This window comes from Pan troglodytes, chromosome 6, assembly GCF_028858775.2.
Source record: "Pan troglodytes isolate AG18354 chromosome 6, NHGRI_mPanTro3-v2.0_pri, whole genome shotgun sequence".
In the NCBI taxonomy this organism is placed as follows: domain Eukaryota; kingdom Metazoa; phylum Chordata; class Mammalia; order Primates; family Hominidae; genus Pan; species Pan troglodytes.
Genome location: NC_072404.2, coordinates 159,765,960 through 159,780,269, shown reverse-complemented (window position 1 = coordinate 159,780,269; position 14,310 = coordinate 159,765,960). Strand labels below are relative to the sequence as shown.

The following is a 14,310-nucleotide window of genomic DNA, read 5'->3' as shown; positions in this document are numbered from 1 at the left end:
ACAATCCCTTAGCTAGACATAAAGGTTCTCCAAGTCCTCACCAGATTAGCTAGATACAGAGTGCTGATTAGTGCATTTACAAACCTTGAGCTAGACACAGAGTGCTGATTGGTGTATTTACAATCCCTTAGCTAGACATAAAGATTCTCCAGGTCCCCACCAGATTAGCTAGATACAGAGTGCTGATTGGTGCATTTACAAACCTTGAGCTAGACACAGAGTGCTGACTGGTGTATTCACAATCCCCCAGCCAGACATAAAGGTGCTCCAAGTCCCCACTAGACTCAGGAGCCCAGCTGGCTTCACCTAGTGGATCCCGCACCGGGGCTGCAGGTGGAGCTGCCTGCCAGTCCTGTGCCATGCGCCCACACTCCTCAGCCCTTGGGCAGTCGATGGGACTGAGCACTGCGGAACAGGGGGCGGCGCTCGTTGGGGAGGCTTGGGCCACGCAGGTGCCCATGGCGGGTGGCGGTGGGGGGGCTCAGGCATGCTGGGCTGCAGGTCCTGAGCCCTGCCCTGTGGGGAGGCAGCTGAGGCCTGGCGATAATTCAAGAGCAGCGTTGGCGGGCCGGCACTGCTGGGGGACCTGGCGCACCCTCCGCAGCTGCTGGCCTGGTTGCTAAGCCCCTCACTACCTGAGGCCAGCGGCACCAGCCGGCCACTCCAAATGCGGGGCCTGCTGAGCCCATGCCCACCCGGAACTCGCGCTGGCCCGCAAGCACCACGTGCAGCCCCAGTTCCCGCCCGTGCCTCTCCCTCCACACCTCCCCGCAAGCTGAGGGAGCCAGCTCTGGCCTCGGCCAGCCCAGAGAGGGGCTCCCACAGTGCAGCGGCAGGCTGAAGGGCTCCTCAAGTGCAGCCAGAGTGGGTGCCAAGGCCGAGGAGGTGCCGAGAGCGAGCGAGGGCTGCCAGCACGCTGTCACCTCTTGTTATGACATAGAGTTTTCTCCAAGTTCTGGGGCTTCACCTTTTTTGACATGTAATACCCAGAAATATAACACCCCAGTCTTCTTTAGCTAGGGACCTAGTTCATCAGATAACAATTTGGCCCTCTTGAGAAGACCTAAGAAGTTTTAGTATTTTGAATCAAAGCAGTTAACTAGATAAATGTTTGCAGTTATAATTCTCATGGCATGTGAAGGGTGGAATATTTTTATTACAGGAAGTGAAAGCAACCATTCCCTTCTTTGTACCATATACATTTCTGAGGCTCAGCAGGCTAAGGATTTCTGCATAGTACTGAGAAATCCAGGGATGTTATATTTCTCTACAATTAGGTGTTTTAAGTGGGAAGAAACTCTACCAGGTCATATAAATGTTTTATGTAAAAATAGCAAATGATGGTTTATGTATAATAGATGGAGTAAGGTATGCTCTCTAAACTGACTTAAAAATATAGCAGGGAAAAAAGTAAAGGCAGTAGTAATATTATTAGAAGCAACCACATTTGGGAATCTCTCTCTATATTTAATAACCTTGACTCTTGTAGTATTTCAGACTTATCTAAAAGATTCCTGTGTCTAGACATATGTCAATAGAATATTTGGAAAATGTCTTTGAACTGACTCTTGCTTGGGACAGATTTCAAAGAATCCTCATGATCATTTGTTTTATTCATATCTGTTGAAATTTATGAATTTGTGTGAGGATACAATAATGTAAAACCTTATATATATGTACAAGGTAATATGCAAAGATGATGAGTATTTCTATTAGGATTTTTTAAACCAATAATCTTTAATTTTTATCGATTTGTTTAAAAAGAAGTATTCTCTGACATTGTGACTGAGTTGATGAATTGGTTGGATACCTGTTGTTTGCCTCAGTCATTGAAACCAAGAGCATGTGGTATAACATCCTATTCTCTCTAAAAATAGTTTCTGTGTTTTTGGTTTTGTTCTGAGTACATTACTTTTCTCTTTGGTCCTTATAATCACAGTTTTATTTTTTAAATTAGAGATGGAGTCTTGCTCTGTCACCCAGGCTAGAGTTATGCTGTCATGGATTACTATATCCTCGAACTCCTGGGCTCAAGTGATCCTCCCAGTGTAGCCTCCCAAGTAGCTGAGACTACAGGTGTGCACTATCATGCCCGGCTAATTTTTTAATTGTTTTGTAGAGATAGGGTCTTGCCATGTTGCCCAGGCTGGTCTTGAACTCCTGGCCTCAAGCAGTCCTCCTGCTTCAACCTCTCAGTGTTGGGATTACAGTTGTAAGCCACTGCACTTGGCCACAGTTTTAAAGTTTCAAAAATAAATAGAAATAACTAGTTGACTTACTTTACTTACTGTTTCTTTCAGCTTTTTGCCTGAATTCATCAATGGAGACTTTGATTCTATTAGGCCTGAAGTCAGAGAATACTACGCTACTAAGGTAAATTATAAACATTTTTTTGTTCAAGATCTTTCTCATATGGTTGCTTTTTCTATGTTTCCAATTGTCATGGTGTATAGGAAGAGATTGATAAACTCATTGGTTGGTTACTTTTTATAGTTTTTTTATTTTAGCAATTGTAACATGCATTCAAAATGGAAACTTACACTTTTTCACAAAGGGTTTGCCACCAGAACACAGGTGTCATGAAAACTACCCCTAAAAGCCAAAATGGGAAAGGAAAAGACTCACGTCAACATTATCGTCATTGGACACGTAGATTCGGGCAAGTCCACCACTACTGGCCATCTGATCTACAAGTGCGTTGGCATTGACAAAAGAACCATTGAAAAATTTGAGAAGGAGGCTGCTGAGATGGGAAAGGACTCGTTCAAATTGTGCCTGGGTCTTGGATAAACTGAAAGCTGAGCATGAATATCGTATCACTGTTGATATCTCCTTGTGGAAATTTGAGACCAGCAAGTACTACATGACTATCATTGATGTCACAGGACACAGAGACTTCATCAAAAACATGATTACAGGGACATCACAGGCTGACTGTACTGTCCTGATTATTGCTGCTGGTGTTGGTGAATTTGAAGCTGTTATCTCCCAGAATGGGCAGACCCGAGAGCATGCCCTTCTGGCTTACACACTGGGTGTGAAACAACTAATTGTTGGTATTAACAAAATGGATTCCACTGAGCCACCCTACAGCCAGAAGAGATATGAGGAAATCATTAAGGAAGTCAGCACTTACATTAAGAAAATTGGCTACAACCCTGACACAGTAGAATTTGTGCCAATTTCTAGTTGGAATGGTGACAACATGCTGGAGCCAAGTGCTAACATGCCTTGGTTCAAGGGATGGAAAGTCACCAGTAAGGATGGCAATGCCAGTGGAACCACGCTGTTTGAGGTTCTGGATTGCATCCTACCACCAACTCGTCCAACTGACAAGCCCCTTCACCTGCCCCTCCAGGGGGTCTACAAAATTGGTGGTATTGGTACTGTTTCTGTTGGCCGAGTGGAGACTGGCATTCTCATACCTGGTACGGTGGTCACCTTTGCTCCAGTCACCGTTAGAACTGAAGTAAAGTCTGTCGAAATGCACCATGAAGCTTTGAGTGAAGTTTTTCCTGGGGACAGTGTGGGCTTCAGTGTCAAGAATGTGTCTCTCAAGGATGTTCATCAAGGCAACATTGCTGGTGACAGCAAAAATGACTCACCAATGGAAGCAGCTGGCTTCATTGCTCAGGTGATTATCTAGAACCATCCAGGCCAAATCAGTGCTGCCTATGCCCCTGTACTGGATTGCCACACGGCTCACATGCAGGCAAGTTTGCTGAGCTGAAGGAAAAGATTGATCTCTGTTCTGGTAAAAAGCTAGGAGATGGCCCTAAATTCTTGAAGTCGAGTAATGCTAACATCGTTGATATGGTTCCTGGCAAGCCCATGTGTGTTGAGAGCTTCTCAGACTATCCACCTCTGGGTCGCTTTGCTGTTCGTGGTATGAGACAGACAGTTGCCATGAGTGTCATCAAAGCAGTGGACAAGAAGGCTGCTGGAGTTGGCATGGTCACCAAGTCTCCCCAGAAAGCTCAGAAAGCTAAATGAATATTATCCCTAATACCTGCCACCCCACTCTTCATCAGTGATGGAAGAACGGTCTCAGAACTGTTTGTTTCAATTGGCCATTTATGTTTAGTAGTAAAAGACTGGTTAATAATAACAATGCATCGTAAAATTTTCAGAAGGAAAGGAGAATGTTTTGTGGACCACCTTGATTTTCTTTTTTGCCTGTGGCAGTTTTAAGTTACTAGTTTGTAAAATCAGTACTTTTTAATGGAAACAACTTGACCAAACATTTGTCACAGAATTTTGAGACCCATTAAAAAAGTTTAATGAGGAAAAAAAAATGGAAACTTACAAAATGACAAGTTGGAACACAATCTTGGGGAAATTTTATCACCATTATGTAAAAATTAATCCTTTAAACATATATATTTAAAAATAGCTTATAATTTATATATGCTCATTTAATAATACATAATTGTTGCCTATATCCTCATTAATTATTATATATTTCTCATGGATCATTTTAACTTCATTTAATGAATGTACCTTATTTCACTTAACCAATTCCCAATTAATGTACATTTCGGGTGTGCATTTTTTTGCTTTGTAAACTCTGCTAAAATCATCTTTGTAAATGAATTTTTGTAAAAATGCATAATTGTGTATTCATAAGAATTTAGGACTAATGTTAGAAAATTTTCTTTAACATTTAGTTTTCTTGAAATTATTATTACTACCTGAGGTCAGGAGTTAAAGACCAGCCCGGCCAACATGGTGAAACCCTGTCTCTACTAAAAATACAAAAAATTAGCCGGGTGTTGTGGTAGGCGCCTGTAATCCCAGCTACTCGGGAGGCTGAGGCAAGAGAATTGCTTGAACCCGGGAGGCGGAGGTTGCAGTGAGCCAAGATTGCGCCACTGCACTCCAGCCTGGGCAACAAGAGTGAAACTCCGTCTCAAAAAAAAAAAAAAAGAAATTATTATTACTGTTTTGAATAAAACTATTCCCTACAACTTGAGATTGATAATAACCTACATCTTTTGAAAAGGTGTTAATTTTCTCAATATTGGGCACATCTTTCAAAGATCCTTGCCACTTAAGAACATATAAATAATCTAATTGGGAATGATATAAGTCATGTGAGAGTGTATTAAAGTAACCAATAATTCAAGGTCTCAGTGGTTTTGGAAGACAATGAAAACTTTTTCAAATAAAAATTATAGCATTGGTAATTCTTCTAACCACAACACCATCATCTGTGTTTAATTCTAAACTGGCGTTATCAAAGTACACATTGTTTTAAAAAGAAACATAAGGTATTGAAATCACAAAACTTTAAATTCTTCATGAGGCTTGGGGGGAGATGACATAAATTCATAAGAAGAGAAGGAACCTTTCTCAGGAAGGAGGGAAGAGAAAAAGGTAGGAAAATGAAAAGAAAGAAGAAAAAGAAACATGATTCTAGGTGGAAACACAAAGGTGTTGTGCTTATAAGGTATAGCCTGTATGATATGGAAATTCTGGGGCTGGCAGTGAACGCAGGTCTCTGCACATCCCATCTGCCCACCAGCTGATCAGACTTTCCCTCAGCAAATGAAGACTGTTCCCAAGTCAGTGTTTGATATTCATGCTCAATTACTTTAACATTGGCATGTTCCTGTTCATTCCCCACAGTCTCACTTCTCATTAACTCCATACCTCAACCTCGTTGGGATGGAAAAGCCACAGCCTTGCTTACAATGCAGAGTTTTACAAATGCATAGATATTAATCATATTTTCAGGAGCAGAAGAAACAGCGAGAGAGGCAGGGACAAGCAGACTCAAAAACAAGCTGAAGATCTGGTCAGGTGTGACTCCTCTCCCCCTTCTTTAATGCTGCTGGCTTGCCAAAATCAGAAGTGCCAGCCTGATCACATCTATCCAAGATAAGAAAATAGGGGAAGCCAGCCTTTTTATATCTATAGGCAGTAAAATGAGGGTCAAGGATAGAGGAAAAATTTGAGTTAATGCCTCTTGATGAATTTCTCTTATATTTCCTTCTTCACTTTATTTTAACCTTAAAAACTAAATTATATTTGTTGAGGTTTAGTTTTTAAAGTAAGATTTAGCTGAATCTTCTAATTCTTGAACTACATAGTTCTAGGTTGATACAGTATAATCCACTTTCTTCATGTATCAACGAGTATCAAACTCACTGCTTTGAACTTTTAGGCTAAGTTCCTAGAGGGCACAGATGATGTCTTTTATATAGTTAATGTGCCCTGTAGAGCACATGGTGAGTGTTTGGCTATAGTTTTAATAACCATGACAATTACAACAAGTTAATGCAACATTACACACAATTCATATAAGCCATTATCTCCAACTTAAACAGCCTTTACGCTGCTCTTCCACAATTGAAAGGTGGTTATCTTCATTTTCAAATACACCCCCTCTCCACCTGGTCTGAGTTTGCAATGAAGGTGAAACTTGGGATCTAGTAAAGTGAAGAGATTTAAAATACCAAAACTTTGTTAAAATCAAAAAGTGGATTGTTTAGCCAACATTTCTTGATACAAAGTGTTGAGCCTGGCAACTGGTGTACAGTCCTTAGTTTATAAAGTCCTCGTTTTCAGGTAGCTGTAACATCTTGGTGCTTTCCCTTTTGCCTATTTGTCTTAGTTCGTCTCTGCCTGGTTCACTCCTATTAACTCAGAATGAGGAATATCTCTTACTGATTTTCCTCTTGATATTTTGTTTTTCATTTTTCTGGGTCAGTCAGTGCTTCTTTGATTCAAAGCTAAAAATCACCTACTTCAGTCTATCTATTATGCCTACCACCATGTTAATTTTCTGAGAACTTTAGAAGAAACTGTGCTATCTTATCAAACTCCTGATATTCTTTCACTATTGTATTCTGTTGGGTCTTCAATGGATTTAGGAAAGGGAGTTTTAAAATTGTTTCCTTAATATTTAGGGGGTTAAGGAACTAATTGCAGGATTTAGCTAATGCCTTAAAAATTACAGAATATCAAGGGATTGCTATAAATGTAGGTTTATAGGATATGAGTTAAAATATATAAATATAATAAAAAATATGAAATACAGTCAACCCTTGGTATCCAAGGATTCATCCAACAGTGTATGGGGAACCTTGGGACATGCAGGGCCTACTAAGGGACTTAAGCATCCTCAGACTTTGATGTTCTCTAGGGTCCTGGAGCCAATCCCCTGTGGATATGAAGGGCCTACTGTAATTTAAAATAGAAGAAATGAAACAATATTCTTTATCCCAATTTTTTGATGAGGGAACTGAGGCCCAGAAAGCTAAGCGACTTCAACAAAATGGCAGAACTAGTGAGAGACAGCTTTAGGATCAATGTCCATGTTTTCTATAAAAAGAATGTTGTTAGAACTGGGACTGGGTCACTGCTACTGCTTCTCAACAGGTAAAGCCTTTGGCCTATGGAGTAAGACAGTTGTTCCTTGTGCTGGATATGTAGCATCCCTGGGAATGAATGCTACTATCACTGTCAGTGTGACATAATGTCAACGACATAATCAAATACTTTACATTGTGTTTCTGGTATGTCCCTCTAAACCTTTGATTTTGAGGCAGCAAGGGTAAAGGTGCAATAGTTGGACCAGACCAGGAAAGAGCAAAACCTTATAAACTGATAAATTGTTAAATTACCTATTAACAACAGCTACTTATAAGATATTGGATTGAGCCAAGATAGAACACTGAAGAATCAGAGTGATTTGGTAATATGAAATTAGCAAGGGTATCGGCAAATTTTTAGTATGTCTTTCCTTGTGTTACCAATGAGTATTTTGCCATTCCAGAAAGTGTTGCTATCAACACAAGGCCATGTTCTAGATGGTATGATGAAAACAACCCTAGCATAAGTCAGGAATAGGACTGTAGGTCCAAGTTCTGATTTTATCTTCTCTGTTAATCCTTCCAAGTCTTAGAAGAACATAGCATCAAGAATATTGCAACAAGGTGCCCAAAGACTCATTGTAACTGTGTTTATGAAGACAAGCTTGGTTAAGGGAAACATTGAATCCCTGTATATATGGTGAATGAGGCTAGCAGAAAGGGTGAGTCAATGCTGAACCACAGATTTTCTGTTACAGAGATAATAAGATAATTCCAGGTCCCCTGATAATTCTAGCACTATAAACTGGAGGAATGGAGAAAGAAACATAGGCAGATTTTTGTCTCCTGTCTTTCATCGTATCTTTTTCCCTCTTGGGAAAGATAAGGGTTTTTTAAAGCAAATTGCATGAATTATTGAAGAATATATCTTATAAAACCAATATTTTTTATAGTATTTTCCCATTGTCATTGAATACTTGCATGGCCATACCCAAATTTTTGAAGAGTGCTCTCGATGGGCAGGGGTAGTGTATCTAATCTTTAAAAACCAATGCTCCCTTTTATAAATATAAAATGCTATAAATGTTAGTTGCAGTAGCAGAAAATGTCTCATCATTTTACATTTCATCATAATGGCTATTACCTGTATAAATGTGTTTCAGTTACATTTTAAGGAATTGGGGATTTGGGTTTAAATATAACTTTCTCAGTTAAAATAATTGGAAATTGTCACCTGTTTGGCATTTGAATAGAATGTCTGGTTTTTCATAAATGGACTACTGATGATAAGCAGAAAATGCCTATATTTTAATTCCAATTTAAAGATGGGGACACTGATTCTCAAATAGTGGGGAGGGCGGGTTATTGGGTGAAGGGTACATTCAAGTGTGGATATCAAATAACTAATACTTAATCTTGGCTGTTAGCAGTGTGCATTTTAGATTTCAGGCTTTTATAAGTAGTAAAGTGATTGTTTTCTTGAATTAAGTGCAAATTACATTTGTGTTATTAATTTACATATACAAAAGTCTTACCACCACACGTGAAACTAAATCATGGTGTTATTTTCCTGACTTTCTCATGTGCTTATAGTAATGATCTAATAATGGCATACATGTAGAGTTCTCTGGAAATACTAAAGCACTATTTAATATAAGCTGGTAGTGTTTTATTTTACTTCCTAAAATTGTTTGCTTCAGACCTCTTTAATATTTTATTTTCTCAGTAACATTGCTTTTTAAAAATATTTTCAAACACTTCCTCTTTGTAAGTGCATAATTTATGAATGTAGATGTAATTCATAATCAGAATTGCTTAGGATATCCTTTTGAATTTGATAAAGCCTCAGGTTTGATTCTATTTACATTTCACAGAATCTCCAGTTAAAAACATCTGCATTGATCCACCTAATCTCATGAATCTTATTATTTTCTACTCTTACCTACGTCTCTTCTTCAGTTCTTCTCAGCCACATGCCAACAACTTTTAGATGAAAAATTAATTAGAGAAAATGACAAACTGGACTGTTAGAAATTGTGAACAGTTAGTAAGTTTGACTATTATACCAAACAGAGGAAACTATACAAAATATATAAAGCTCAACTCCATTTTTTGATATATTTCTTTAAAAAATGTAAACAAAATGGAACAAAGCCTGGAGTGTAATAAATTTTTAGGCTTAAGCATGAAGTCTAATTAACATATGCTAAGATATGAAGGCTTTGCTAAGGGAATTAAAGACAGGCAGTTTCCCTTGACAACTGAGTGACAGGTTCTTCACTTTATATTCCTTAGACTGGCTGTCTAACCCTTATTAGCATCTCACCAAGGGAATGATGAGACTGCCAGGGGAACATTAGGTGAAACTATCTCTTGAATATACCTTAATTCTTATGCTTGCCTCAATCATAGTCCTTTCAAATTGACTTTATTGCCATCGATGTTTTTTGAATCTTGTTTTGTTTGAATTTGTTTAACATACTGAAGGCTTTTAGAAAGGGCGAGACTTTGCCCTTTACATTGAAGAGCTCCCAGTGAGACACACAGGACCTCCAGGGGCACCTGCCTGCCTCTCCTCATTCATCTGATGTTACACTCTGTGTTCTCCAGGGCCTCTGTGACTCTCTCTTTCCTCCTTCGTCTGACTCATGGGATTCTTCTTTCGCCTAAACCAACCAACTATGACAATCTAAAAAGTAATAACAACCAAATATTTTTAGTGCTTAAAATATGCCAGATATTTTTATATGCACTTTCATTTATGAATTCATCCCTTCACAGTTCCCCAGCTGGAGGTGGTGGTTAGTCCCTTGTTTATACTTTCTTGCTGAGTTTGACATAAACAATTCTATCATCATTTTATTCCTTTTCCCTGTTAACATGTGAACTTCTGGAAGCTGAAGTCTGCGGTCATTCATCCTGGTATCCCCAGTCGTTAGTAGGTTCAGATTGAAGTTTATATGAAGCAGGTATCTGATCCCTCTTTTAGAACTGAAACAGAAAAGCACTGGTCCTGCTTTGCTTCATATAAAAAAGATTTCTGTGATCAAATGATTTTGTGAAATTTGCCACATTCTGTATGCCCCTTTTGGAAACCCACTGTGCATGTATCGTTTTAAGTAAGTCTGCCAAAAATCTAATTTTACCTTAATATATCTCAAATGTATTTCACCCCGGAACATTTACTCTTTACCCTACTAAAAATACAAAAAATTGGCCAGGCGTGGTGTCACACACCTGTGATCCCAGCTAATCAGGAGGCTGAGGCATGAGAATCGCTTGGACCCTGGAGACAGAGGTTGCAGTGAGCCGAGATTGTGTCACTGTACTCCAGGCTGGGAGACAGAGTAAGACTCTTTCTCAAAGAAAGAAAGTTTTCTATCAGTGTAGAAACTATTTACCATTCAAGTTTCCTGATGTCAGCCAAAAGCCAATCTTGCAAGCAGGCCATTTTAAAGACAGCAGTCTCAAGCCTGCTATGCTAAGTTTTCCCTGTGCCCTCTTTTACCCAGAAGTCTGGCTCTGGTTTTAGGAAGAAAGCCATCATTTAAAACCCTGTGCTGTTCTAAAAAGATGTTCGACTTCCATTAACAGAAGGGATGACTTTCTTGTTTGAAACACTATAGCTTTCGTTCGATGCCTTGTTGAAAGAAAAGGTTATTTTACAACACATAGGACAATGAAGATTATGCTAGATTAGAATGTCTCTTTAAGTTTGGGAAAGAATGGAGAATTGCTACAAGGTTAAATTGCATTTCTTCTTTTCCTTTATACACCATCTAGATACCAGAAAGAGAGTACTAGATTATATTAGGCAATATAGTTAGAGTTTTTATACTGTTACTTAGGTTTTTAAGAGTTGAATCCTGTGCCATTCTTGCTGAAGAAATCATTCCTTGAAGGCTGTTATTTGATGATTTAAAAAACAACCTTTTTAGCTTGAAAAGTATAAATGTTTCTAGAAGCCTGGTAAATAAAAGGAACAGTCTGCCACAGTACACTTTATACAATGAAGAAGAAAGTGGGAATTGGTTATTTTGTGATTATATCTCTGCAGGGAAAAAGACGATATTCATACCTGTATCCACAAACAGAGATCTTTTAGATTTCAGTTTACTTTATGGAACCATTCCCCTTCTTAGCAAATCTGAGAACAAGTTTGAGCTAATTTTAGATCTGTATCTTTGGTTATTTGGAGTATCTGTCATTTTGCTCTATGCCTGCTGTGCCCTTAATCTGGCAGGCAGTTTTTAATTACAGAGTTCCAGTCAATTCCATTTAATGAATGATTATGGACTCTTATTATTAAAGCTTGAATATATTCAATTCTTCCAAGACTCTTGAAAATATCCCCCCAAAATATTTTTAAGTGTATATCTTGCATACTGATGAGAAGAAAGGCAATGTCAGCAATGAATAGGGGAAAATAAAGAAGCTAACATGTTAAAACCCAGTAAAATTTTATCATTGCTTATTTGCTAAAGAAAATCCATATCAATATGCCAATATGAAGGTATAGAAAATTATACTTCATGTTTTCAGAGCCACCTTTGAAGATGGTCTTTGATTTCTTCTTACCTTGTTTACTTTACTTTATTGATAGACAACTATTTTGCCCTCTGAGCATGTCCATTTCTTTTCATACTGTCCATTAGCCACTCAGTCCTCAACTGAAAGAACCACTTCCTATCCCTGTTGCACACTCCAAAATTATCTAAACTTTCTCTTTCCTTCTCCTCCAATGGAAATCATCTTTCCCATAATGAAACAGATTTCTGTTTGCTATTAAGGAGCAAGGAAATCAATTCAATTAATTCACAGCAAGAAATCCATGATGAATTGTCTCTCCTTAAATTACTTATATTTTAAAAGGATGAACTGTTCATCCTTATATACTACTAATAGGAATACATATTTTTACAAATTTCCTAGAAAGCACTCTGGCATCAAATATCAAGGAACCTGAAAATGCTCTCATAATTTTCCCAGTAATTTTATTTCCAGAATTCATTTCTAAGAAAATAACCGGAACCAAACATTTATACACAGAGATGTTGATTGTAATGGTATGTTTAAAAGAAAAAGAAAAAGTCAACTTATGTCATAAATATAATAAAGATAATGATAATGTAATGAGTTGAAGAAGGAGGAAAAAGGGAGAGAGGGATAGATAAGCATTCATTGCCCATTTTCAGGAGGCTGCGAAAACCATGAAAATGTCTAAGTCTTCGGATGTAGCATGGTCATGTGGGGTCATCATGTCTGCCTAACAGCTAGTGAATGTTCAGGTATTTTAAAACTAGAGAATAATAACTAAATAAATGTTCCTATAAATTGTAAAGGCATTTTTCTGCTTAGTTGTGCCCAAATAACAAAAGTTTAATTAAGCAGGGTACTAAGCAAAGTACAAAGCAAGACAGGTTCAGATCCCACACAGTGTTCCTATCAATTGTGTGACCTTGGGCAAGTTATTTAATCTCTGGGAACTACAGTCTGCATATTTTAAAATGTGATAATTACACTTGCCTTATAAGGTTATTGTGGGGATTCAGAAATGTAATTCATGTAAAGTGATTCATATCTCATATACTAAATGTACTCAAATGTTCTTATTAATGTTACTCATTTAGTGAGGGAGACAGTTGTCAATAGATCACATCCTTTAAGGTTGGATACTTTAAACGTTATCTTATTTATCAGAGTATTAGGCTATATTTTGTTGGAGAATTTTAGTTTATTGAAAATAATCTCAGAGTTTATTAGCCATATATACATTGTATTTAATTACACTGTGTAAGGGTCTATATGCAAGTCACTGGAAATAAATTTTCAAAATTGATGTGCATGATACCTAGGAGGAAGTAGCACTTATAAGTTCGTAACCTTATAAACTCAGTCCATAAAGTTACAGTAGATGTCTCAGAGCCCCATAACATCTTGCTAGGATAATTTGCACAAGTGTTTTCTGTCCTGGATAAATGGATGGGTACTAAATGATGACTTGACCTAAAATGAATAAGCTAATAGGAAACTTGGGCATGTTTTCACCAGACTTACCTCCTTGCCTCTTGTTTTATGAAGCCAAGTCTCTCCGGATATAGTCCATGAAATAACAATTATTATGTTATTACAATGTTTTTCAAAGGATCTGTTTTCTTTCCCATTAAAGAACTTTAGAGGAGTCAGCATAGTATAACCTGATAGGTTTTATGTATGTAAAATGTATAAACTCATTAACCTATATTAGTTAAATTATTGGCAGACAGTAAATTAAGTAATTGAGAATGACAGTCTAATGGCTTTTGCATTGGTCTTTTGAAATTAGGTTGATTATTGACACTCATTGCCTTGTAATAATTTCTTTCAGCTGTCAGTAAATTAAAAATAGTTTTGCAAATATTGACACAAAGTTCTTTGGAGAATATTAATATTTTGCTCACTGTAGTAAACTTTGATGTGAGGTGGTCTGCCTGTAACATCTGCTGTTTCTAAAGATTCTTCCCAGGTTCTGAGGTGAGCATCTCATATGTATTCATCACTATGCATCATCTCATTTAATCTTAACAGCAATTCTGGTTTTTATGTTAGTTCTATTACAGATGGAGCTATGAAGTTCAGAGGGATTTTTTTTCAATCTAAGCCTTTTTCCTCATATTAAATTTCTTAAAATATACAGCATTTAGTTGTATATGGACAATGTCTAATTGTTGGCCTAGAATAAGGGTTGGTTGGTAAACTAGTAATACAACTCGCAGGGCAAATATGGCTTGATAGCTGTTTTTGTAGTTTTGGCAAGCTAAAAATGGTTTTTACATTCTTAAAAGTTGAAAAAAATCAAATGAAAATTTTATAACATGAAAGTTGTAAGCAACTTAAATTTCAGTTTTATTAGAACACAGCCATTTCCATTCATTTATTTATTAGCTTTAGAGTCTTTCATGCTACACAGGTAGAGTTAACTAGTTTGGACACAGGCCCTATGGCCTGCAGAGTT

The 14,310-nt window shown here is 37.7% G+C and overlaps 1 protein-coding gene across 29 annotated transcripts in view; it reads left to right on the top strand.

Moving 5' to 3' along the window:
• TPK1 (thiamin pyrophosphokinase 1) overlaps positions 1 to 14,310 on the top strand; it is a 384,685-nt gene that overhangs the window by 183,898 nt on the left and 186,477 nt on the right. For 24 of the 29 annotated variants that reach the window (XR_010159034.1, XM_063815718.1, XM_519461.9 and 21 more), the window contains one exon: positions 2,301 to 2,373. The exons of 2 other annotated variants lie outside the window; for them this stretch is intronic. Coding sequence is in view for 13 of the 27 variants with exons in the window: in XM_063815718.1 (XP_063671788.1) it covers positions 2,301 to 2,373 (73 nt within the window). In the remaining 14 variants the exon portion in view is untranslated. Of the gene's footprint in view, positions 1 to 2,300; positions 2,374 to 2,554; positions 5,375 to 14,310 lie in introns of those variants that run through there. 3 more of the 29 variants (XM_063815715.1, XM_063815716.1, XM_063815717.1) reach the window with 1 other exon arrangement.